At 40.9% G+C, this 25,169-nt stretch overlaps 1 protein-coding gene across 3 annotated transcripts in view; it reads right to left on the bottom strand.

Moving 5' to 3' along the window:
* Positions 1 to 25,169, bottom strand: part of APOO (apolipoprotein O) — a 56,998-nt gene that overhangs the window by 8,577 nt on the left and 23,252 nt on the right. For 2 of the 3 annotated variants that reach the window (XM_019433554.2, XM_053891746.1), the window contains exons 3-7: positions 24,654 to 24,773; positions 21,366 to 21,420; positions 18,315 to 18,410; positions 11,415 to 11,506; positions 7,232 to 7,312 (exon numbers count right to left, since the gene is read on the bottom strand). In XM_019433554.2, the coding sequence (XP_019289099.1) occupies positions 7,232 to 7,312; positions 11,415 to 11,506; positions 18,315 to 18,410; positions 21,366 to 21,420; positions 24,654 to 24,773 (444 nt within the window). Of the gene's footprint in view, positions 1 to 6,330; positions 6,633 to 7,231; positions 7,313 to 11,414; positions 11,507 to 18,314; positions 18,411 to 21,365; positions 21,421 to 24,653; positions 24,774 to 25,169 lie in introns of those variants that run through there. The other variant, XM_053891747.1, reaches the window with a different exon arrangement.

Here is a 25,169-nt window from a genome sequence, read left to right as displayed (position 1 = left end):
TTCTGATACCAAAGTGTTACGCCTTTCAATAAAAGGAGATGCTCCCCACCACCCAGTATTTCCAACTTTTTATTTTGCTAAGTAATGAAGCTTAAAAAAAAAAAAGAAAAATCAGTGCCTGGTACTTTTATTTCTTAGAATTTTTAATAGCAAAAGCTAAAGAAGGCACAAAATCAGAACAAATTTAGCTTTATGGAAAACCCACCATATTGCCCTTATTTTTATTTTTATTTTATTGTGTTGAGGACACTTAACATGAGATTTACTCTCCTGACAAATTTTTAAGTGTCTGATATGGTACTGTTGACTATAAGCACTATGTTGTAGAGCAGATCCCTAGAACATATTCATCGTGGGTGACTGAGACGTTATAGCCGTTGAAGAGTGACCCCCCCATTTCCCTTCCCCCCCGGCCCCTGGCAACCACCATTCTGCTCTCTGGTCCTACGAGTCTATTTTAGATACTTCATATAAGTTGAATCATGCAGTATTTCTCCGTTAGTGATAGAAATATCCAAGAGGATCATTTTGAAACCACGTAACTTACTCAGAGCAAGACTTGAGTGTGCTTAGCAAGCTAAGGAATTTGGAATGGAGGAAGAGAAAGCAGGGCATATTTACTCAGGGTGGTGGTTGCTGCTTCCCTTTCATTTTCCTGCTGAGCCAGCAGGGGACTGAACACAACTATTAAAAGCCCAGTTCAGAAGTTCTGCTCAGTTTTCACATTAGTAACAGGTTTATATTTCTTCATGTATTTTCCTGCCCTTTAACGAATTATGAAGATTTTACTTTTTAGTTATTGTTGGCCTTTAACAGTCATTCTACAATTCCTTCATAGTAACTTGTTACATCTTTTTAGAAACCCAGTGAAAACTAAACATGCCATTTGCCGAGACACACTGCTATGTTTGGCTAATTAGAGAAGAACTCCAAAAGGGCCATCTGTGGGCCTGGGGCCTCGCACCCACGACTGGCTTCCATCTCGGACACTCAGACGTTGGGCTGATACTAATCTGAAAGGGTTTCATATTAGCAATGGACAATCAGCAAATAGTTGCAGGCTTTTATTAAGCTCCTAGATTCAAAGAGTGAAAACCACAATGGGAAAAAAAAGTCAATAAAACCAACTATATTAAGAACTTCTGATGCTCAAAAGACACCTGAACTGAAAGGACAAGCCTCAAACTAGGAGAAGACATCTGCAAACATGTGACCAAAAACATTAGCATCTAGGAAAAAAATAAAGAACCCTTATAAATCATTAAGAAAGGAACAAATCAGTCATACAATAAATGGCCAAAAGACATGAGTAGGTGTTTCAAGAAGAAGAAACCAATAAACGTGAAAAGATGCTCAACCTCATTAGTGATCAAGGAAATGTACATTAAAACTACAACCAGAAATTCTGAGGAGCGCCTGGGTGGCTCAGTCAGCTAAGCGTCTGACTCCTGATTTCAGGTCAAGTCATGATCTCACGGTTTGGTTCATGAGTTCTAGCCTTGCGCCAGGCTCTGTGCTGACAGTGTAGCCTGTTTGGGATTCTCGGTCTCACGGTCTCTCTGCCCCTCCTGCACTCACTCTCTCTCAAAAATAAACAAACAATGGGCTAAATGGGAGACGGGCATCAAGAAGGGCACTTGTTGGGATGAACACTGGGTGTTATATGTAAGTGATGAATCACTAAATTCTATCCCTGAAATCATTATTATGCTATACGTTAACGAACTTGGATTTAAATTTAAAAAAGGAAAAAAGAAATAAAATAAACAAACATTAAAAAAAAAGAAATTCTGAGATGATTCTGACATGCCAAATATCAAGGAAACTATCACAGACTACTTGGGGCTCATGTCAAAAGCGCTCAAAGCCAACTTCTACTAGCCAGAGGGACAATTTGAATTTTAATAAGGAATAAGAATTATAAAACATTCAAATCAAAAATGTATAAAGCAATAAATTTATGATGATATTAAAAAAATTAACTGGTCACTGTATGTTAGCCAACTTGACAATACATTATATTTAAAAAAACCCCAACTAACTGGTGACCTTCTGAGGATGAGTGGGAACCAATTCATTATTTTGAAAATTGGAAACATAACAAAAAATGAAGCATTTGTCCTGTCTTTCCTATAACTGGGTAACTAAATGGTAGATGAGGGAAGTGGTTCTTTATTTAAGTATTCCAGCTAATATGTGAAAAATGACATGGCAGAGGTAGAATATAGCCATTTTCTAACCCCCAGTGAATCAAAGGGTCTCGGCATTGCTAACACCAAAACAGCAAAGCAAAAACTAGACTTATGTGCCTACATAGACCTACAGCCTTGCCAACAGGTTCAAACACGAACCTCATCAAGCAATCATCTGGATCCAGCTGCCAATCTGCAGGAAGTGCAGAGAAGACAGGAACATGGTCAACCGCACCTTATGTGTGACATCAGCAAAGCTTAAACCAATGGAAACTCTCTAGGTCCAATATGCCAAGTTCTTTTAAGTTTACTTATTTGAGAGAGAAAGAGAGAGAGAGAGAGAGAGAGAGAGAGAGAGAGAGAGAGAGAGAGAGAACAAGTGGGGGAGGGACACAGAGAGAGAGGGAGAGAGAATCCCAAGCAGGCTCTCAACTGTTAACGCAGAGCCCGATGTGGGGCTCAAACCCATGAACCGTGAGATCAGGACCTAAGCCAAAGTCATATGCTTAACCAACTAAGCCACTCAGGCACCCCTTGCCAGGTTCTTTTAATAGATATGTTGTTAGGAAAATAAAAAGGTGGAAGGGGAACCTGTAGATTTAAAGTGATTTAAAAAGGGGGGGGGGGAAAGACTTAAAAGGGTTTATATAAAGTCAGAAACACTAACAGGCAAAACTAAAGTGACAAGGTGATAAAACCACAAAGGAAGATAAGGAAGTTATTACTCTAAAAGGGTACTAGGTAATTTTGGATGGAGGGAGAGGACTGTAACTGGAGTGGGCTACATGGAGGGGGTTCTGGGGTGGTTGGTAAAGTTCTTTTTTTTTTTTTGTTCTTACATGATGGTCACAAGGGTGTTTGCCTTATACTAACTCACTAAGCTGTAAGAAATGAATTGAGCACCTTGAATCTGGCGCCTTAGACCACTCGGCCATCCTGACACCCTATAAGAAATGAACTGAAAAGTTGTTGCAAGAACACACATTATTGGGGCAACCAGGGAAACCTGAATATGGAATGCATAACTAGGTAGTATTTATGTAAATATTTATGTACCTTTCCTCAGTGTGATAATGATATTGTGATTATATTAGTGAATGCTCATGTTATTTGGAAATACATGCTGAATTAGGTATGAGTGGCAAGGGCAATGATAACTACAACCAACTCTCAAATAGTTCAGAAAAAGAAAATATAGGCATGTGTGAGTGCCTACACACATGCAAAGTAAGAGGCAAAGCAAATGTAGCAAAATGCTAATTGCTAAATCTAAACCAAGGGTAGAGTCATTGTATACTATTTTTGCAACTGTTCTGTAGTTTTGAAATTTTTTAAAATAAAATTGGAGAATAAAGCAACACACACACACACACACACACACACACACACACACACCCCAGAGTGAAGAACTATTTTAAAGCTACCACAGTGGCAACCGCTTTGTAAGACTACTTGGTATCATCTAGTAAAATGGATGTGCAGACCCTATGAACCAAGAAAGCTCTGAATAAACCATGACACATGTACAAAAATGTTCAGAGCTGTGTGTGAAACGATATACTGAAAACCACCAAACTAGTCATCAACATAGGTATTTTCCCCCAAAGGAATATTCTACAGCAGTGAAAATGAATAAACTATAGCTATATATGGCCCATAATAAGGGGACAAAACAAGTTACAAAAGAGTACATATAGTTAAGACTCCATCTAGATATACTCTTTATATTTATTTGTATGTATATTTGATATCTTTATATTTTAAAGGCAAAAAACAGACAAGTTCAACTACAGTGTTTTATGAAAAACAGGGAATGTGGGGCGCCTGGGTGGCTCAGTCGGTTAAGCGTCCGACTTCGGCTCAGGTCACGATCTCGCGGTCCGTGAGTTCGAGCCCCGCGTCAGGCTCTGGGCTGATGGCTCAGAGCCTGGAGCCTGTTTCGGATTCTGTGTCTCCCTCTCTCTGACCCTCCCCCATTCATGCTCTGTCTCTCTCTGTCTCAAAAATAAATAAATGTTAAAAAAAAATTAAAAAAAAAAACAGGAAATGAAAAACAAAATTCTGGAGAGTAGTTCCCTCTGGGGAGACAGGGCAGGACATGGAGGGCATGGAGAACTTGGAAGACATGGGCAATTTCCTATCTTTTAAAAGGTAGATGGATGGTTGGTATATATGTGGTCATTATACTGTTGGATTTTAAACTCTGTGTGCATGTCTGTAAACAGAGTTTATTTATTTTTCCAAAGATTTTTTTTAAGGTAATCTCTATACCCAATGTGGTGCTCGAACTCACCACCCCGAGATCAAGAGTTGCATGCTCAAATGAGCCAGCCAGGTGTCCCTGTAAAGAGAGTTCAAAATCCAACAGATACTGTCTATCTCAAAAAAAAAAAAAAAAACCCAAAAACAAAAAACAACACCCTAGACCACACTAGGATGATAATATTATTTCTGGACACACCCGTCGTTTCTGCACAGTTCTGACAGAGAGTTTATTTTAGCTGAAGCAGATAAATTTATCTTAACTGACCAAAGACAATGACAAAACTGAAAGACCACCTGATCTAAACTTTACTGGTCGAAGACTCAGTGCAAACACTTAGTATTAATTCCTAAAAGGCAAAAGGGATGTAGGAGAGCAGAAAAATACCACAGACTTATTTAGGGTCTTTGAGAGTAAGACAGCTCCATGGCAAATAATATAATGGAGAACTGGGCCATCCATCATTAATACCACTGAAGATTGCAGGGCCCTGTTTGAAATACAATGTCCACAAATTTCTTTGACTAGTTGAGTATCACAAGCACATCAGATTCTGTCTCTATCTCTCTCTGCCCCTCCCCTGCTCTCACTGTGTCTCTCTCTCTCAAAAATAAAATAAAAACATAAAAAAAAACACAAAAAGAATCACAAGCACGTACATTTGTGAGATCACTACAGGGATAACTAAGCACAACCATGCATAAGACTACATCTAATTGAGACTGCTAATTTCAAGCCTGACTTGAAAACCAATTTCCAAATAAGCTAAGGAATAAACAAACAAAAAACTCAATCATAAAGTGTGCCCCAGGTCCCTTCAAAGAGACAGTCCCTGAGCCCCAAAGGATTCCTCTTCCAGAGTAGCTTAAATCTTTGCTCTCAGCAATAAAACAAAAACGACCAAAAGCCACAAAATCCAAGAAGGAGGGTGAAGAGCAATCAATGAAAAACAATGGCATTTCACTATCAAACAGTTCCCGAAATCTAAGTATATCAAATTTTGATTAGAGCCTTCTGTTCTTCATCTACAATTGGTGTTAAATGTTGAGTCAACATCAATTTTATTACCTTCTACTGAGAAAAGACAACCATCAGGAAAATTAGGCTTTCAGAGTAAACAAATGCAAGAACATTACATTCTCAAGGACTCTGGAGAGGGCAAGGGCACAGAAGACCAGAGGTAAAAAGGCAGACCAGCCATGAGCTAATTACACATCTTTACTATCTTACTCCCCAAAGACTCGCATATAAATGTGAGTAGTGTTAACATCTAACGTTTTCAAATTACCATAAAATGCTGGCCTGTTTGACTTGCATTCCAGCCACAGTCCTGTTGTTTCTGCCCTGGGCTGGATTCTAGAGCAGAAAAAGCTCTTTCCAAGCTAGCGGCTCTGTGGGGATCCCCTCCTCGGCTTTCATCTGCAGTGAGTCTGGGCTACCAATGGGCACCTCAAGTGAGCACTCGGAGGCTCCCAGGAGACACCCCCCCCCCAATGGCTTCAGTTCACGTGTATCTGTGCTAACACCACAGTGACCACTTGGAACGGAGGATGAGTTTCATTTTCCACCTTTCTTTCTAGGGCTGTGTATAGCTTACCTGACATTCTATTTCCTTTCCCATATAAAACTCAGTGTGGACTTAAGGAATTCTTTAAACAGGAAAGCAAGCTTCCAAAAAAAATATCAGAGGAATGAAAACAAAACTAAGAGTGTTTATTCTTTAAAGGGAATTGCCAAAAGGCACTTGATATTAATACAGAACTTCCTCGCCAAAGCTAGCTTGAACAGGCTCAATAGAGACTAATTCCTGTAGATACCACTAATACAAAAATAAGTCTTAAGATTTCATTGGAAGATGATTTATGTAAACAACGAGAGGGGCTTATAATTTATTCTATAATGTTACATCCATGTTCCAGTTCAAAATTCTGGATTTCAATTTGGAGATAGTTCTTCATATTTTCAAAGAGTTTTTTTATTTGAGATGAGAGAAGTTAAAAAGAACATTCTTCAATCTATAATGTAGAAGGTCTATTAACGTAAGAACCCTAGTTCTTCCTTCTTGCGCAATGCCTCCAAGTGCTTGGAGGAAACACCATGCCTTGTTCTATACCCGTTCTTCATTATCAGAGTAGAGTGTTCCAGCAAACATGGGCAACATTCAGTCAGCTATGTAGCTGCAAGAAGAGACGAAAGACGACACCTTACAATTACACAACCTCCTTCCTCTTCCGCTTATCCACCCATGAGTCAGCACAGAGAATTTGGTCTGTAGCTGGAGGCTGATCCCCACTACGCCACAGCTCATGCCCTGAACTGGGCCAAGAAGGCTAGGGGATGAAGGGATACAGTCCTGCTCAGGGAAAGGAGGGGGCCTATAACAAGTGAAATAGCAAGAGGAGGAGCCTTGTTTGGTTAGTTGTTTTTTGCCTGGGAGCACAGTATGTTCCCTTTGAATGCAGTTTTGATAAAACTTTCAGATAATACGCTACACTTTGAGCACATTACAAATATGATAGAGTGGAAATTATGATCTAAGACTGCAGTGGAATGCATTTTATGGTCACCACTTATTCAGCCCTGCTGATAATAGCCGGATGCACGGAGATTTTTATTGCTCTCCGACAAAGGCCACCAAAAGAGAATCTGAGCTAGAAGCAAAATGAAAACAAACAGTAGAAGCAAGAGCAGGCACCAAGGTTATCAAGAATTTTACAAAATCCTAGAAAACCATATATTTACACCAAAGGAAGATAATGAAAAAGATCTTTCTCACCTTTTGAAAGTTCTCCTTCCACAAATCTTCTACGACTATGTATCCTCGTAAACCCCAGTCATATAATTTCTCCCCGCTGACCTTGAAACAAAATATAAAAGATCCATTGCTATTCCATACATGACTGGTTAGAACCAGAATCTTCCATTTTCCTTTTTACTCTTTTCAAAAGAGCTGTATTTAAGCATATGACAACCCCAGAAGTCTTTGGACATACACATTAAAACTGTGCAACATAAGCAAATAAAACGAGTAAGAATTGTAGCATAAGAAGAAAACATAGTTTGGTTGTGCAGTTATTGTTTAAAATAATTTGCCATAAATTACAGGCGTATAAGGACAAAAATGTAGGAGGTCAGCTGCTGGTATATGAAATTCCTGAAAGTGAGACACAGAAAGAAGGCTTCTGCCTATCTCATCTAGTGCATCATGGCCAACCAAGTCACATTGGCCCAGCTGAAAATCACTCATTCATTGTAGGGGCTGAGGTAAAAAATAGGTGAGCCCAATGAAAGATGTTCGTAGTTCTTCCAGGTCACCCAAAACAAAAGGCTTCAAGTTTCTATAGGGATTTTGCCTCTTGATCCAAGATCCCTTCTACAACATCCTGAGAGGTAGGTCCCAGGGTCAGAAAATACTTTGGGGCCAAGGAACTCACTACTTAATATGATATTGTAATAGCATGGCACCACACTATCAGCGTGGAGTTCGATGTGGGGTTTGAACTCATGAACTGTGAGATCATGACCTGGGCCGAAACCGAGAGTCAGACACTCAAATGACTGAGACACTCAGATGCCCCTAGTATTGAGTTTTCTTTTTTGTTTTTAAATGTTTTTATTTATTTTTGAGAGACAGAGAGAGACAGAGCGTGAGCAGGGGAGGGGCAGAGAGAGAGAGGGAGACACAGAATCCGAAGCAGGCTCCAGGCTCTGGGCTGTCAGCACAGAGCCCGATGCGGGGCTCAAACCCACAAACCGTGAGATCATGACCTGAGCCTAAGTCAGAGGCTTAACCAACTGAGCCACCCAGGCGCCCCTAGTATTGAGTTTTCTTTAAAAAATGCTTCTAGTGGGGCACCTGGCTGGCTCAGTCAGTAGAGGGTATGACTCTTGACCTCAGGGTTGTGAGTTCGAGCCCTATGTGGGGTGTGGAGCCTACTTAAAAAATATGCTTCTAGGAATTTGCATTCATTGGTCCTATACATGACATATGATGTTGATTACTCTTCCACGTGAAATTTCTTCTTCAAATTTCTGAAAGCAGTTATTATTCCCTTTCTAATTGTTATAATCATTGATCTACGTATAGCATTTTAGTTTACAAAGTACTTTCACATGAATTATCTCTATTCTAAATAATAGCCCTGTGCAGTAAATAGGCAAAGATTTTAAGGAAATATTCAGAGGCCAAGTGACTTGTCTAACTAAGGTCACAGTGTTAGGAAATCCAGTGGTTTTACTAGCTGGTTTCTTATAACTTAGAGTCTTCTAGTTCTTCTAATTGTTCTTAAAATATATGATACTCTCAGACCCATCGAGCATTTACCATGTATATAACACAATTCTTGGTGTTTTAAATTTCTGAGAGGAAAACAAGATTTGCCATTTAAAAAGGGTTTTATTACAGTACTTCTACCCAAATGCTACTGAACAAAAAACGTGAGCAATTAAGTGGCTGGTCCAAGGTCAGGGTATTCATACACAAACTTTAAACTGTGAAAGCGGAATTAAATGACATTAAAACAGTTACAGAAGATCTCTTTCAATCACTGGTGTCTCTTTTTGTTTTATTATAGCCAAATATATGTACAATTTACCATTTTAACCATTAAAAACCATCACCATTATCCATTTCCAGAACTTTCTCATCACCTCAAACAGATCACTAATGTTTTATATCTAGTGAAAATAAAGTCAATGGTTTTGTTCTGGCTTACTCTAAGCACAAAATAAAAGACAAAACTCCTTCCCACTGACTTTAAAAATAAATTAGAATACAACTCATATTTTCATTCCACTATCTTGGCTGTGAATACAAAAGATCTTTTGCAACATATGCTGTGGCACCTAAGATAAAAAAGGCCTCTACTCAGGGGGAAGCCACATATGCTTCTCAACCAGCAGCCAAGCCTACTGTCCAGACCCTATCCATTTACTGTTGAAACCACAAGAGACTGAGATGATGTATGATTGTTTTTGTGTTTTTGTGACACAGGGCAGGCAGACATAATTCACTGTTCCTGAGCTGGAGCTGAAGCAGGCAGAGGGATGTTAACTGTCTGCCTCCAGGACTGCTATAAACAATGTCAAGCCCATGCTGTAACGATCTTACTGGGGGCACTTGGGTGGCGCAGGTCATGATCTCACAGTTCATGAGTTCAAGCCCTACATCGAGCTTGTTGCTGTCAGCACAGAGCCTGCTTTGGATCCTCTGCACCCCTCTCTCTGCCCCTCCCCAACGTGCACTCTCTCAAAAATAAAAACATTTAAAAAAAGAGAGATCTTATTGGCATCTGCTCCTAAAGCCACCAATTTCTCATAGCCGGAGGCACTGGCCTCCCACCTACAACTGCAGCACAATCCAGGAATCCAGACTCAGTCCTGTCATGAAGACTACTCCAGGACCTCAACGTCAGATCAGTCTGGCTCAGAGCCCCGAGAGCCCAAATGTAATGACCGTACTGCTGCTCCTCCTGGGACTAAGTCTCCACGTGATAGGGCACCTCTAGCAACTGGGTCCCCGCCTCCATATGCTGTCGAGGAGTTGAAAACCTACAGCCTGTCTTGTTCTTTCCAGTTTTCCAAGAGACTCTATGTCTAGAGTTCCACTAAGTCCAGACACTACCACCCTGAGGAAGTCCAGTCTACATCGGTGGTTCTCAAACATCTCGGACATTCAAATCCCCTGGAGGGCTTGCTAAAACACAGGTGGCTGGCCCTAACACTCAGAGTGTCTGAGTCAGTCTGTCAGGGTTGGGGCCAAGAATGTACATTTCTTTTTTTAAGTTTATTTTGGAGAGAGAGAGAGAGCAAGTGTGGAAGGTGCAGAGAGAGAGGGAGACCGAGGATCTGAAGCAGGCACCATGCTGATAGCACAGAGCCCGATGCAGGGCCTGAACTCACAAACCATGAGATCATGACCTGACCCAAAGATGGACGTTTAACCGACTGGGCCACCCAGGCGCCCCGGGAATGTGTATTTCTAACGAGCCAGGTGATTCTGATGCTGATGGTCTAGGAATCACACTTTGCAAGTGGCTAGTCTAGCTGTTATAGACTGAATTGTGTCCCTGAAAATTCATGCTGAAGTCCTAACCCACAATGTGACTGTATGTGGAGACAGGGCCTGTAATTAAGGTTAAATGAGGTAATAAGAGTAGGGCTCTAATCCAATATGAACGGTGTTATTATAAGACAAATTATAAGACACACTGTGAAATGGTGGCCATCTGCAAGCCAAGGAGAGAGGATCTAGGAGAAGCCAATCCTACCAACACCTTGATCTTGGACTTCCAGCCTCCAGAACAGTGAGAAAATAAGTTTCTGTTGTTCAAGCCCTCCAGTCTATGGTATGTTGTTATGGGACCTTGAGAAGACTAAAACGTAGCTTTACCCATCTCGCCTGCCACTCTGTTCTCCTACTTGACAGGATGCCACCAAGCTGAGGCCTGAAGGGAAAGAAAGAAGCAGCCAACTGAGAGCCCCGGGAAGGGCACTCCCAGCAGAAGGGACTGCCTTGCTTGAAGCCTCCAGCAAGGCAAGGGAGGATGGCACCAGGACCAGGAAGAGGGTGCGGGGGGCCAGAGCACAGGCTTATGCCTGCAGCTCCAAGGAGGACAGGCTGTGACCAGACACATCCAAATGGAGAATGACCCGTAACTATCAGCTTTGGAGTCTGAGTCTTTAGACTTCCATGTAACTATGCCAAGAAAAGTTATCCTCATTTTCTTTGACTAATATTCAAATGAGCGTGCATTCTCTGAACACTGACGTGATTGGAAGGAGGGCCAGAACTGAGGCATGTAGTGGAGAAAAACATTTAAATTGGTGGTAGTTCACCTATGTGTGCAAAGAAATTTTAGCCTACTGCTATAAAAGCTGCAAAATAAGAAAATTAAGCAATAAACCTAAACAGACATAAGCAAGAATAAAGCACACCCCAGCTTACTGGGCCTACTTACCTGGACAAACACGATGGCTTGTTGTGGATAATAAAGAGAGGCAGCTAATCCCATGAACCCAGGGGGATACACCAACTTCTTTATTTTTGAACCTATTAAATAAAAAGTTGTAGATACCATCAGATGAGTCATTATCCTTACCATCACAATTTGCCCTGGATATCTAACACTGAATATGACTTCTTTTCTTTGGTCCTACATTAACAGAGATTGTGCCCCAAAATGTCATATGCACTGGAGAGAACCACACATTTTCATAGCTCTACTGAGATATAATTCACACAACTCACCCATTTAAAGTGTATATTCAATGGCTTCTGATGTATTCACAGAGATGTGCAGCCCATCACTACAATCAATTCTAGAATATTTTCATCACCCCCAAAATAAACCCCATATCCATTAGCAGTCACTCTCCATATTCCCCCATTATCCCCATCCCTAGGGAAGCACTAATGTACTTTCTGTCTCTACATGTTTGCTTACTCTGGACATTTCACATAAATGCAGCTATAATATGTGGTCCTCTGTGACTGGCTTCTTTCATCTGCACAATGTTTTCAAGAAAACCACCGCTTCTAAGGAAGCAGAAACAAAGACTGATCTGAAAAGCAGCACACAGCACTTTGGTTTCTAAGGTTTATGTTCTTTTACAGTAAACTGGCTTCTTATTAAGTACCGAACACAACTACTGCCTTCCTCTTCTTTCTAATGCTCCATGAAAATAACAGTAAAAGAATAAAATACAGATAATAAATCCACAACAAAAAGGAAATGTGTGGAGGGACCACTGGGAGATAAGAAGTGTCATCTAATTTTCCAGAAATGGTGGGCGAACAGAAGCAAGAGGACACACGGCTGTGAAGTCCTGAGGAGGCGCTGCAGTGAAGGGAGCAGAGTGTCCCCTGCAGCCCAGATATGGCAGGTCCTGTGAAGGATGGAGAAGGCAGCCAAGCATCAAGATGCGGGGGTGGGGGGTCGGGAGAGATGGGGCAGGGGGATGGGGGGATTTCGGACAGACACAAAGGCGAGTCCTGTGCACAGCCTAGGTGACTCTCTCCTTCCTCCGTGCCATCTTAGTGCAAAACTGCCTGTGGCCAGTCTAACCAGGCAGACTTTCAGAAAGGTGGAGAAGTATCTCTAAAGGAATGCCATGAGTTTCCTGCTGAGAACCAAGATAGCTCGTGTGCGTGCACATGACAGTTTGTGCCCAAGAGTAGAGCCCTCCTCAGGTGGGCCCTGGGTGGAGGCACCCTCCATAGAGAGGCAGTTCCCTTCCAGCTCACCCTGAGGTAGAACTTGCTGGCCAGCAAGACTCATCTATACCCTAAAAGTTCTTGTTTTTATTTTTTACATTTTTAAAAATTTATTTTTGAGAGAGAGAGCGAGCGAGAGAGCACAAGTTGGGGAGGGGCAGACAGAGAGGAAGACACAGAATCCAAAGCAGGCTCCAGGCTCCGAGCTGTCAGCACAGAGCCCGATGTGGGGCTTGAACTCACAAACTGCGAGATCATGACCTGAGCTGAAGTTGGACACTTAACCAACTGAGCCACCCAGGTACCCCTACCCTAAAAGTTCTTAAAAGCATTTCAATCACCTTGCTCTTAAACATGACTGTACAACCAAGGACCACCAGTCATTTGAGGAAAGCCTGCAACATAAAAGAGGAGATCAAGACAAGCAAGAAGGGGGAAAAAATGACCTGGTAGGAAACAAAAGAACTTAAAAACCAAGCTAAACGTGTTATTAAGTATCACTGAATGAAATTGATAAATTCAACAAGCTACCCCAATTAAAAGAAAAAAGAGTTCTATGAAAAAGAAACATTCAGAGAACAAGAAAGAGGTACTTGGAAATGACAAAAGTAAAAAAAAAATCAAAAGGAGTAAAATAAAATAATAAGATAATAAAAGAGATATTTAGGGTTGTTTAAACAGCTCCACTGCTAATTAATGAGTTCAGGGAGGAAAAAGAATAAGAGTAAAGAGAAACTAATTTTCAGACTTGGAAGAATTTGGAAAGTTTCCCTCCAACAAGGGCTTTTTTGAAAGTGACTTGACCACGTAGTTCAACAACATGGCAAAGAAAACCAAGGAGAAGATGGCATGGAACCCAAAAAAAGGGGTCAAATCCAAGAAAGCAGGAAGCCATGTCCCAAGACCACAGTTGTGTTGAGCTTCAGTCCAGACTGCAAGACGATGTATGAGAGAGGCCTTCAACTACCTCCATTTTGACCTCAGTCTGCACTTGCCTTTTTTTTTTTTTTTTTAAGATTTTGCTTTTAAGTTATCTCTACACCCAACTTGGGGCTTGAACTACAACCCTGAGATTAAGAGTCACATGCTCTACCAATGGAGGCAGCCAGGTGACCCTCAGCCTGCACTTTCTAATTGATTAAATTCCTCTTTCCAGCTTATCTCTTAATTCAGGCAAAAGACTCTGAGCAAAGCATCCTCTGATGGGAATATGGAAGCTACCCCCTTAAGCAATACGGACCCCCCTGAGCCAGCAAGACCCCATGTGACTGACCGCAAGACACCGCCTTGACCCTTACTGACTACCTGCACTTATCCACCGACCTTTGCTCCACATTTCCCTTACGTAAACCTGGAAGCATTTTCAGCACTTTGGAGACAGTCTCTGAGATGCTAGTCTGCTATCTTTCCGGTGTCAGCCTCACTTAAATAAATTCCTTTGTTTCACCACCGTTCATCTCTCTTCCTATGGATTTTGTCAGTGGAGAGTAACTGAACCTGGTGTGTTTATGACCCCCGAAGACAGGCACTCTTGCACCCTTGCGTCCCGGCTACGTGTAGAGCCCTGGGAAAAGGGGAACGGGCAGAATAGAAGCAGCATGCAGAACCGGGAGAAACCTGAGAATGAGGTTAAGAAAACTAGTGGAGAGTGAAACAGGAGAATTCTCTAGAAATGAACTTGGACCTAGAAAGTCTCTGCTGAGAGGCACAGGGTTTTTGACATGGGCCACGGATAGATGCAAGCACAATGTATGTTATTGACACTTATGCAGTAAGAATAACCTAAGTGTTGCTTATTGGTCTGAAACTTTAATTTTTTTTATGTTTATTTATTACTGAGAGACACAGAACGTGAGCAGGGGAGGGACAGAGAGAGGGTGGAGACACAGAATCCAAAGCAGGCTCCAGGCTCTGAGCTGTCAGCACAGAGCCCCCAACGCGGGGCTCGAACTCACAAACTGCCAGATCGTAACCTGAGCTGAAGTTGGTTGCCCAACCAACTAAGCCACCCAGGCGCCCCTATTGGTTTGAAACTTTAAAAAGACATGTCTCCAAAGATGGAACTAGGGTCACAGGAGACAAATGTTATTAATATAGACTCTTCTTGGATTGAAAGGACATAATAACTCTAGAAGAGAAAATGCTGTTATATCCCCGGTGTCCCACCTGTAAGCTCGAAGCTTTAAGTTCCCGAGCAGCTCACACAAATGGGGACCAGGTGAAGGGCAGCAAACCCGACATCCAGCCATTTTTCGGTCATCTAGGGAAAACTGGCACACGGCAGCTCTTGAACCTCTAGCTCCTGATGGGAACCCACAATGAGCTGAGGGCCCCAGAAGTTCATGAAGGAAGCACGATTCCCTGCCTCTGCCCTCGTCTCCGTGCCCAGAGCTCCCAGGAGGCCAGTGGTGTGGGCTGTAACTATCAGCACTGCCAGGGGAAAAGCAATGTCTGCCAAAGCTGAGGGTGCAGGGAGGAGCCACAGAAGGCAATGACAGTGGGCAATGACTGCCTGCCACCCGTGAGTGACCAGGCCAAGTCCACTTCCTCTGAACGATCAACCACTCACCTCTCTTCCGAGAGAGGTGCCTCTTGTCGCCACCAGCCATGGCCATCCTCATCAGCTGAGGCGGACTATCTTAGCAGTTATGCTCAAGAAACCCTATGATATGACCCAGCAGTCCCTCTTCTGGGTATACACCTGAAGGAAATGAAATCGGGAGCCCAAAGAGGTATCTGGGCTCCCATGTTCACTGCAGCATTAGTCACAACAGCCAAGATGTGGAAACAATGTGTCAATGGAGGAGTGGGTAAAGAAACTGTGGTAACCATATGAATGGAATATTATTCAGCTTTAAAAAAAAGAGACCCTGTCATTTGCAACAACATGGATGAACCTGGATGACATTATACTATGTAAAATAAACCAAAAAGAGAAAGAACAAAAACTGCATGATCTCACTGATATATGGAATCTTAAAATGTCAAATGCAGGGGCGCCTGGGTGGCTCAGTTGGTTGAGCGTCCGACATCCGCTCAGGTCATGATCTCACAGTTTGTGAGCTCGAGCCCCACATGGGGCTTGCCGCTGTCAGCAAAAAGCCTGCTTCAGATCCTACGTTCCCCTCTCTCCTTGTCCCTCCCTGGTTCACACCCTCACTCTCAAAAATACATAAAACATTAAAAAAAATTTTTTTTTAAGTCAAATGCATCGAAGCAGACAGCAGAAGGGCGGTTACTAGGAGCAGAAAGGTGGAGGAAATGGGGAGATGTTGGTCACAGGGTACAAAGTTGCAGTTACGTAGAAAGAATAAGTCTAAAGAGTAATGTACGGCATAATGACTATAGTTAATAATATTGAACCTTGGAAATTAACTAACAGAGATTACAGGTGCTTTCATCTCAAGAAAAGGTAATTATGACAGAAGATATATTAATTAGCCTGAATGGAGTAATCATTTCACCATGTAAATCTATCAAAATGTCATGTTGTACACCTTGAATGTATATAATTTTTATTAAAAAATAAAATTTTTAAAAAGACAAAAAAAGAAAAGAAAAGAAAAGAAATCCCACCAGGAGGGCTCTTCTGGGCCCACCCTGCTGCTGCCAGAATAGGGGACCATCTACCCGAGGGGCCCCAAACCACCGACCATCCACTAAACATACCTACCATCCCGCTCATCTTACTGAGTGACCACCTGATACTGCTCACGTCAGGCCCTTCTACCCCAGCACCCTGAGGAAAAGGCCCATTGTCGAGTACATGTGTGGGAATGTGTACGTGCACATGTACTTTTCTGAAAACGAATTAGGGTATCACATTATGTTAAACCTACTGAGCCCTCCCAGGAGAAGGAAAAGGAGAGAAGAACAAACAAACCAGCAAGCAAAAACAAAGGAATAGAACCCGCAGCAGTGGGTGTCCTTATGCTGCTGTTGTGCCCAGGAGAGCGTAGTCCGCAGTTCTCCTCGGGATGGTCATCCCAGTGGATGTGCAGGGGGATAAACGCTAGGGAGCACAGCAACACGCCCGGCGGAGGAGGCTTTATTTAGGGCCATGCTCTAACCATGTGGGGGGCGGGGGGCTAATCTCACTTGATTCCACATTCCTGACTCCCTAACAGTAGCCAAGATTCCAGAACCCTGGCCTTGGGATCTTCATAATTTCCAAACACTGTCTAAATAAGACAGGAATGCTTTTTTGGACAGCTTTTCAAAAAGGAGGGGAAAGAAGTTTGGGGGAAAAAAATTGGTTCAACTCTTTTTCAAGTCGATTAGTAAAAATGAACTCTAACTTTAGTTCTTACATATTCTGCACAAGATGGGAGGAAGGCATGGAAACTACAACAGGACTTCATTCCACAGGTTGTCTCTAGATTCTAAAATGACAGTCAAGGCATGTACAGAAAAACTTTTTAAATGGTTCTTTTTTCTTTAAGTGAGCTTCATGCCCAGCGCAGACCCAACATGGGGCTTGAACTCAGGACCGTGAGATCAAGACCTGAGCTGAGATCAAGATTTGGACACTTAACCGACTGAGCCACCCAGACACCCCCAGAAAAGCTTTTTAAAATAGGAGGAATGGGTACCAAAGCAGTCACTGTAGTTAATCTTTTATGAGGGTCTGATCATAGGGTTCATAAACTCTCTATTTTGGAAATTCTGTAAAGTCTGAATTTTATAGTCAGTGAAACTTCAGTAGTTTGTAACACATTCATCTCATTATAGTGAAGTACCTTATCATCCTTTATTTCCTATAAATGTTTTGCAATCCAGCAGTATGGTGTAGTAATATATTTCAGTTGACATTCGTTAGCTTTTAAATGTTTTTAAAGTTTTAAAAGTTTTAATAGCATCACTGATAACCAAAACTATGATACATCAAGAAATTAACAAAATCACTGTTCTATTTATACTGTGATTCATACCCATACCCAATAGTGAAATAAACAGAAACAGTTACTCAGGTGTGACAGACTTCGGTTAACAAAAATTCACTCTTTGTGTAGCAAAGAAAGACAGTAATCTGATCAAGAAAATGTGCCTATAGGGGCGCCTGGGCGGCTCAGTCAGTTGAGCAGCTGACTTCGGCTCAGGTCATAATCTCACAGTTCGTGGGTTCCAGCCCCAGGTTGGGCTCTGTGCTGACAGCTCAGAACCTGGAGCCTGCTTCCGATTCTGTGTCTCCCTCTCTCTCTGCCCCTCTCCTGCTCACATTCTCTCTCTCAAAATTAAACATTAAAAAAAATAAAAAGAAAAAGAAAATGTGCCTATAAAGGATAATGATATTCTTTTTTTAACCAAGAGTATATAATTTCTTCCATTTCATATTTTTATAATTTCCATATATGCTTAAAATCAAATATAGTGGAGAAAATAACCATATCAATTATATATATATATTATATTATATTATATATATATATATATATTCAGGAACCAACTGAATTTTAAATTTACATATATATATATCTATCTATCTATATATATATATATATAGATAGATAGATATATATAGATATATATATTTCAGGAACCAACTCATTATTCTGACAACTGGCAAATGAAAAGAAAGAACCAAATACCTCTTATCTATCCCTTATGAGCTGTTTAAAAAACACACACACAAAATTGCACCTACCTCTAGCCAAAAGAAGTCCAAGAATGCCAGCAAAACCAATAACACCAAGTCTTGGAAAAAATCCAGGAGGTGCATTTTGGAGATATTCATAGCTGTCTACAATAGAATCAGACCAGGAAACAGTTCCATAAATTGCCCGTTACAAAACAAAAAAATCTTACATATAACTAGTATACATAGTATCAAATGCTTCTCAGATAATGTGTTCTTTGCTTTATTTTAATATGCTTTTTTTTCCCAACACATTCTTTTTATGCGATATATAAATGTGATTTACTATTCACATGGCAAGTATTCAATTTTCAAACACTTCTGGTCTGATGACCTACTGACAATAAAGAAATGTCCAATTACCTTCATATCCCTGGATGTAACAGATTTGAATCAACTATTCACAAGGGAAGAAATACCAATACAGGGATTCCTTGTTGTCCAAACACAGAAACAGAATAGACTTGGACAGATCTGTTGCTATCTTGAAGCTTTGCTTCAAGTTCTCTAAAAGTCAGGAACCAAACACATGAGACTCTCAGGGACTAATGTGTCCTTTGCTATGTGAATTCATTATCTGAACTCAAGTATAGAATACATTTGGACAATGAAGGACACTTGTAGTGCAAGTATACGTGGGAAATAGTCAATGGTGATAGAAGAAACGAACACAAATAAATGCAATATGTGAGCTGTGTGTCAGGCCTCAACACGCCTTATGGCTTCATTTGAAATGATGCTTCCTCTCCTGTCCACTGAGCCAGTCTCACCAAATAAGGGCCATCTGTATTCCTAACCTCCTCAGAAAAGCCTTTCCTATTATACTTATCAGACCACGCCTCTCTCTCTCCTCTGAAATCCCATCATAGTTTTTCTCTGTACCATCATCATTTGGTACGTAATCCTACGGCACCTTGTGTTTAATTATTCAGGGGTGTGTTTTATGTCTCCTCAAGGAGAACGTATGCTCCTGAATGGTGGATCGCTTAGACTTCTATGTTATATTCCCTCAGTGCTAATAGTGGATGTTCATCCCACAGATATTTACTAAAAGCACTGCTACGTGTTGATGGATACTGAATGAATTAGCAAATGGGTTTCAGAGAGGCTGTAACTTAAAAAGCCTTCACGTCTCTCTCTCAACCCCATCTAGAGCATTCCCTATCTGCTTCCGGTTTCCGGGACATGGAACACTGAGTCACTCCTCCAAGCCTTGATCATGCTGTGCCCTCTGTGCGGAATGCTACCCAAGTTCCACCCGCACATCTTGGTGTGGCTAACTCTATTCCAAGATTCATCTCAGAAATTCTTCCCTGACTCTTCCCATCCCTCCAATCTCCACCAAACTAGTCTCCTTCCTCTGCCCCTTCAACAGTGCTCTGTGACGGTCTCTGTATTTGTGCCAGTGGTGAGTAATTGATGATATGTGCCTCAGTGGCTGTGACCACTGTCTTAATTGGCCGTGATCTTCAATGCCTGCTGTGATGGTGACTTAGTAAATGTACACGGAACTGAACTAACCAGAACACTTGGTAATTTTCTCCCCCGAAAAAGAGCAGATACATGCCAGTTTTCCATTTCCTAGGTTATCTGGGAAATCCAGTGATCATTTTAAATACTACTCTACGGCTTGTGCTATTTGCATGGATTCCTGTCTGGCCTTTTATTTATTTTGCCTTTAACCTAGTTTTCACTTTCCATCTTTTTGTCTGGGTCATCTGAAGCAATGTTCTACTCCCCCTCCCTTTTTTTTTTTTTTTTTTGCCTACCAGCACGGAGTTTTCAATTTGAGATGTGCACACGGAGCAGTTGATAGAAGGGCACCCAGATGGCCTTGGTGAGCTGAGGTGAAGTGGGTAAATCACAAAGAAACGGAAAAGGAGATAAGCTAAGAGACTGCAGTGAAGCCACAGCCCAGCTTCTGGTAACATGTCTTGGCTGCGACTGCCGGGAAATGGACAGATCGCCTTGGCAGACGACAACACAACTCATAATGGAATGTTTCTTCTGAAGAGCTTTTGTAGTAACCAGTCCAAGAGAAGGAAAACAAGACTTACGCTGCCAATAATGCCTACTGCTATGAGTCACTGGGAAGTGACAGGTAACAATGGAAAGATCTCCTCAATCACAGGAGTTCTTTAGTTTCTTCAGATTAAAAATGAAGATAAGAAAAGCACACAACTGTTAGGGTTATGAGGATTATACATTAATTAATATTTTAAAGCACTTAGACTAGTTCCTGGCATGTAATAAAAACTAAATAAGTGTTTATAAAATTAATAAAATTAAGATGTCACTCATACATGATATTATTCATGGATGTTAGTAATCACATATCAGCACATCAACACTCTACAATGATCCTCTCAAGGAAATAAACCATATTCGTGCTTGTTTTATTCAGTCATAGAAACAAACACTTGCAAAAACATGAGTTTTTCTTTGCTGAGATGCCCAGTAAGGAGAATGAAATAAGATCAATGTCTATTAATTCACTGGTTTCTGATGGACACTAGTCAGAATATAGACTATGAACCTAGTTTATAAGTGTACGGCATAAGCTGATGTGAAAAACAATCAAGGACAATAAAAACCCAATGAAAAAATATAAGAACACTACTTATGCAATAAGGCCTTCCCTAGGCACACCAGTCTAGTTCCTTCTTGCCTCTAAAGTTCTGTAACATGTATTAACAGCCATACACAGGAGCTAACCTGATTCTGAAAACCTACTGATGAGTCAGTATGGGTTAGTGTGAGTTAGGGCATTGCACTTGGAAACAGATGTAAAGAAAAAGTAAAATCCAGTGTATCTGAACTTGTTAGCCCAACGATCCTTGAAGAGATCCTGAAGAGACTTCCCAAATGTTTACGGGACACTAGTTCTCTGAAATCTGATGAAAACAATAGATCTTCTTTCCAGAAAAATCCACATAGCTCTAATATTCTGCATACAACTTTAAGGAATTCCAGATCTCTTGGAGCCCATCCATGGGATCCCAGTTAAAAAGTCCAATGTTAATGAAGAAACTGATTATGCCTAATTAAAAATCAACTTACCTAACCCCCACTGAACCAAGCTCTGCATCTTGGGTTTAGTTTGTGAGTACATTTCCTAAAGAGGTGAAAAGAAAATGAGTGAGAAGGATATGCTGATTACAGAGAAGCAACAAATATAATCGTCTTTACTGAATACATTCTCATGTTAATAACACTTTTTTTTTAAAGAGAAGCTTTCTTTTTTTTAAAAAAAAAAAGGTTATTTATTTATTTTGAGAGAGAAAGAGAGAGAGCGAGCACAAGTAGGGGAGGAACAGAGAAAGAGGGTGAGAAAGAGAATCCCAAGCAGACTCTGCACTGTCAACATAGAGCCTGATGTGGGGCTTGAACCTACAAACTGCAAGATCATGACCTGAGCTGAAATCAAGAGTCAGACACTTATCTGACTGAGCCACCCTGCTGCCCCAATAACACTTTTTGAACAAAGGGATATAGTGTCCATCTGGGTATTTTTATGTTCTTTTTTTCTTTTGTAATTTCCCCTTCACCACAAATTGTTCAGGAGAACAGTTTATTATTACCACAGGAAGGAGATTTCACGTAGAGTGATTTCAACAAACCCAGCCTTTTTATTCTTCTATTACATTCTGAGAGACAGGCAAAAATCAATCCCCTTGATAATCAAAGTGGCAATTTTTTCCTGTGAGATTAAATTTGTCTTTCATATTAAGTCCATTTCCTGATACACTATGATTTTAGAGTCTGTATGTGAAAACTGCCCATCTGGAGCAGGAATGACCAGTTTGAAAAGGACAAGGGAGTCTGTATCCATGTTTTGAGAGACACCCCAGTCCTGGAGTAAATGAAGTATTAACATTCTCTTAATAACAATGACAACAACAACAACAACAACAACAACAACAACAACAACATGGCTTTGTACATGAACATCATATATCCTAAAGAAAACAAGGGACTAGCTAGAAGGTACCCCACCTTTAAGAAGTCTACAATAAAGACAGGAAAAGAGACACAGGGGTATCAGAAAGTATCAGAACCAGCTGCCACCTGGAAAAGGATTTGCTTTATTTAATTTGGTCCAAGTCAGAACAAGTTAACCTAATACTATTAAATGCCCTTAAACAGTAAGTGATGAACTACTGAATTCTACTCCTGAAACCAATATTGCACTGTATGTTAACTAGCTGGAATTTATTTATTTATTTATTTATTTATTTATTTTAATGTTTATTTATTTTTGAGACAGAGAGAGACAGAGCATGAACAGGGGAGGGTCAGAGAGAGAGGGAGACACAGAATCTGAAACAGGCTCCGGGCTCCAGGCTCCGAGCTGTCAGCACAGAGCCCGATGCGGGGCTTGAACCCACGGACCGCGAGATCATGACCTGGGCCGAAGTCGGACGCTCAACTGACTGAGCCACCCAGGCGCCCCTAACTAGTTGGAATTTAAATAAAAATTTGAAGAAAAATAAATAAAATATACTTACAGATTAGTAGGAAAATTAACAAAAAACAATAAATACTGAATTCAGAGGAGGACATAAAGAACATGAAAAAGTTGAATACTGCTTCATTAAAATCAATTATTGGTATTTTATGCCCATAAAAAGAAAGAACAGCTATAGATAAATATCCAGAGTGATGAGCTATTTCTTTTGTTCACATAATCTTTTCACCATTAAGGAAAATTAAATTCGTTCTTAAATAAAGGGACTAGAAATTGTTGGGCTGAAAAAGGAGCCAGGAATTAGAAATATATTTATTGAATAAGGCTTCATTCTGTATAAAAATAAAGCTACTGTAATCACAAAACAGTCTTTTTATATAGAAGTCATGCAAACAAACATGTTGATAACTATTCTATCATCTAGAGAGGTATTTTGCTGCACTGAGCATCATGCACAGGTGAAAAAGTAAAAAACAAAAGGCAATCTTAAGTTGAAAGGTTAAGAGACAAAGTACTTTTATAACCAAAAAAAAAAAAAAAGAGCATGAAATAAGAGTAGTCATGTGGGGCGCCTGGGTGGCTCAGTCGGTTGAGCGTCGAACCTCGGCTCAGGTCATGATCTCACAGTGTGAGTTCGAGCCCCACATCGGGCTCTGTGCTGACAGCTCAGAGCCTGGAGCCTGCTTCTGATTCTGTGTCTCCCTCTCTCTCTGCCTCTCCCCTGTTCATGTTCTGTCTGTCTGTCTGTCTCTCTCTCTCTGTCAAAAATAAACATTAAAAAAAAAGCTTTAAAAAAAGAGTAGTCATGTCTACATGATACAAAAATATTTGCACAAATTTGCTGACCTTATCTTAACCAGATGGTTTAAAAATCTTCTGGAACAAGAGAATAAAGTCTAAGCTTTTTACAACATGTTATGTAAAAGTCTTCAGATATTCATAACTCAATAATATGGTTATGATACTTAAGTATACTGGCTTAATTTATATTGGTGATAGAGTCTATGCTTACTATTTTCTTCTAAATTGGTGAAAAGAATTCAGCACTGGCACAGACAGTGGAATTAAAAATTTTAAAACACGTTCTAGATGAAACTTCAGTTTGTAAATCTCAAGCAAAGTAAACCTAGACCATGTCACACACATCTAACACACTTTCTACTAATCTATTATCAATTTTTGAAATCCAGATCACGTATGACAAATACTTTAAGTATCAAAGCCCACAAAAGTGTTCTGTAGAGTGTAAACTTCCATCTCAGATGTTAAAAACTGCAAAAGTGCTTCCACGAACATAATAACAAGGGCCTGATCTAAAACCTGAGCAGTGACGGAAGCCAATCTGCATATGTAGCTCTTCGGTGGCTGGGGCAAACAGTTCAGTACTCAAATATGTAATCCCACACATTTTTGGTTATCTACCCTCTGATTATAGCATTCAAGATGTTGTGTAACCATTCCTGTTAAAATGGTACTCACTTGAAGAATCTCGAGGGGGAGAAAAACTTTCTAATTCTGATATAAATGTTTACACTATATCCTTTTCCTTCTACTCGAGTTCCAGCCCCAAATCTCCCTCTGGGAGACAATGATGTTTTCATAGCTGCAACCAAGAAGATAGTTGCCAGCCCACTCTCTAGCCAAGGTCCTACACCCTGCCCGGTAGGAGGGAAATCCTCTCTGCAGCTATGGCAACAGCTGCCACCAGGAAGCTAGGGCTCTCTGTCCCCCTCAGAGATGGCACTGGTGAACGCTGTCAGTGAGGCATCCTAAGTTAGAGTCCTCTATTGTGCCTTTTTCTGAAAACACGCAGACAATCTAGAGATTTCACTACTGACTCTAAACAATAAAGCGTCACTCCACTTTCAGAACAGCTGTACCTGACACCAACTTGTGTATGGCTCGCAATAATGTCGGATATGTGAGATGCTTTCTTCAAGTTGGGTCCTTGGCTCATCCACATATTTAGATGGACTCTCAGGAACGGAGTAGAGTGAAAGCTGCATATATTAAAAAACAAAACAAATAGAAACAAAAAGGTACATACAGCCATGAGAGAATGTAATCAGTTGGCAAATCGGTAACCATCATATTCCCTTTTTTCTTTTTAAAAACACTTTTCTTAAGTTTATTTATTTATTTTGAGAGAGAGAGAGAGAGAGAGAGAGAGAGAATGAGCACAAGCGGGGTAGAAGCAGAGAAGGAGAGACAGAGAATCTCAAGCAGGCTCTTCACTGTCAGCACAGAACCCAACGTGGGTCTTGAACCCACAAACCTTGAGATCATGACCTGAGCTGAAATTAAGAGTCAGGCACTTAACCAAATGAGCCACCCAGGTGCCCTGGTAAACATCATGTTTCTAATAATTCAGACTGCAGTGGCTCTAAGGGTTACAT

This window comes from Panthera pardus, unplaced genomic scaffold (assembly GCF_024362965.1).
Source record: "Panthera pardus isolate Hobbes unplaced genomic scaffold, ASM2436296v1 HiC_scaffold_27, whole genome shotgun sequence".
NCBI lineage: Eukaryota > Metazoa > Chordata > Mammalia > Carnivora > Felidae > Panthera > Panthera pardus.
This window is presented reverse-complemented; position numbering and strand designations above follow the sequence as displayed.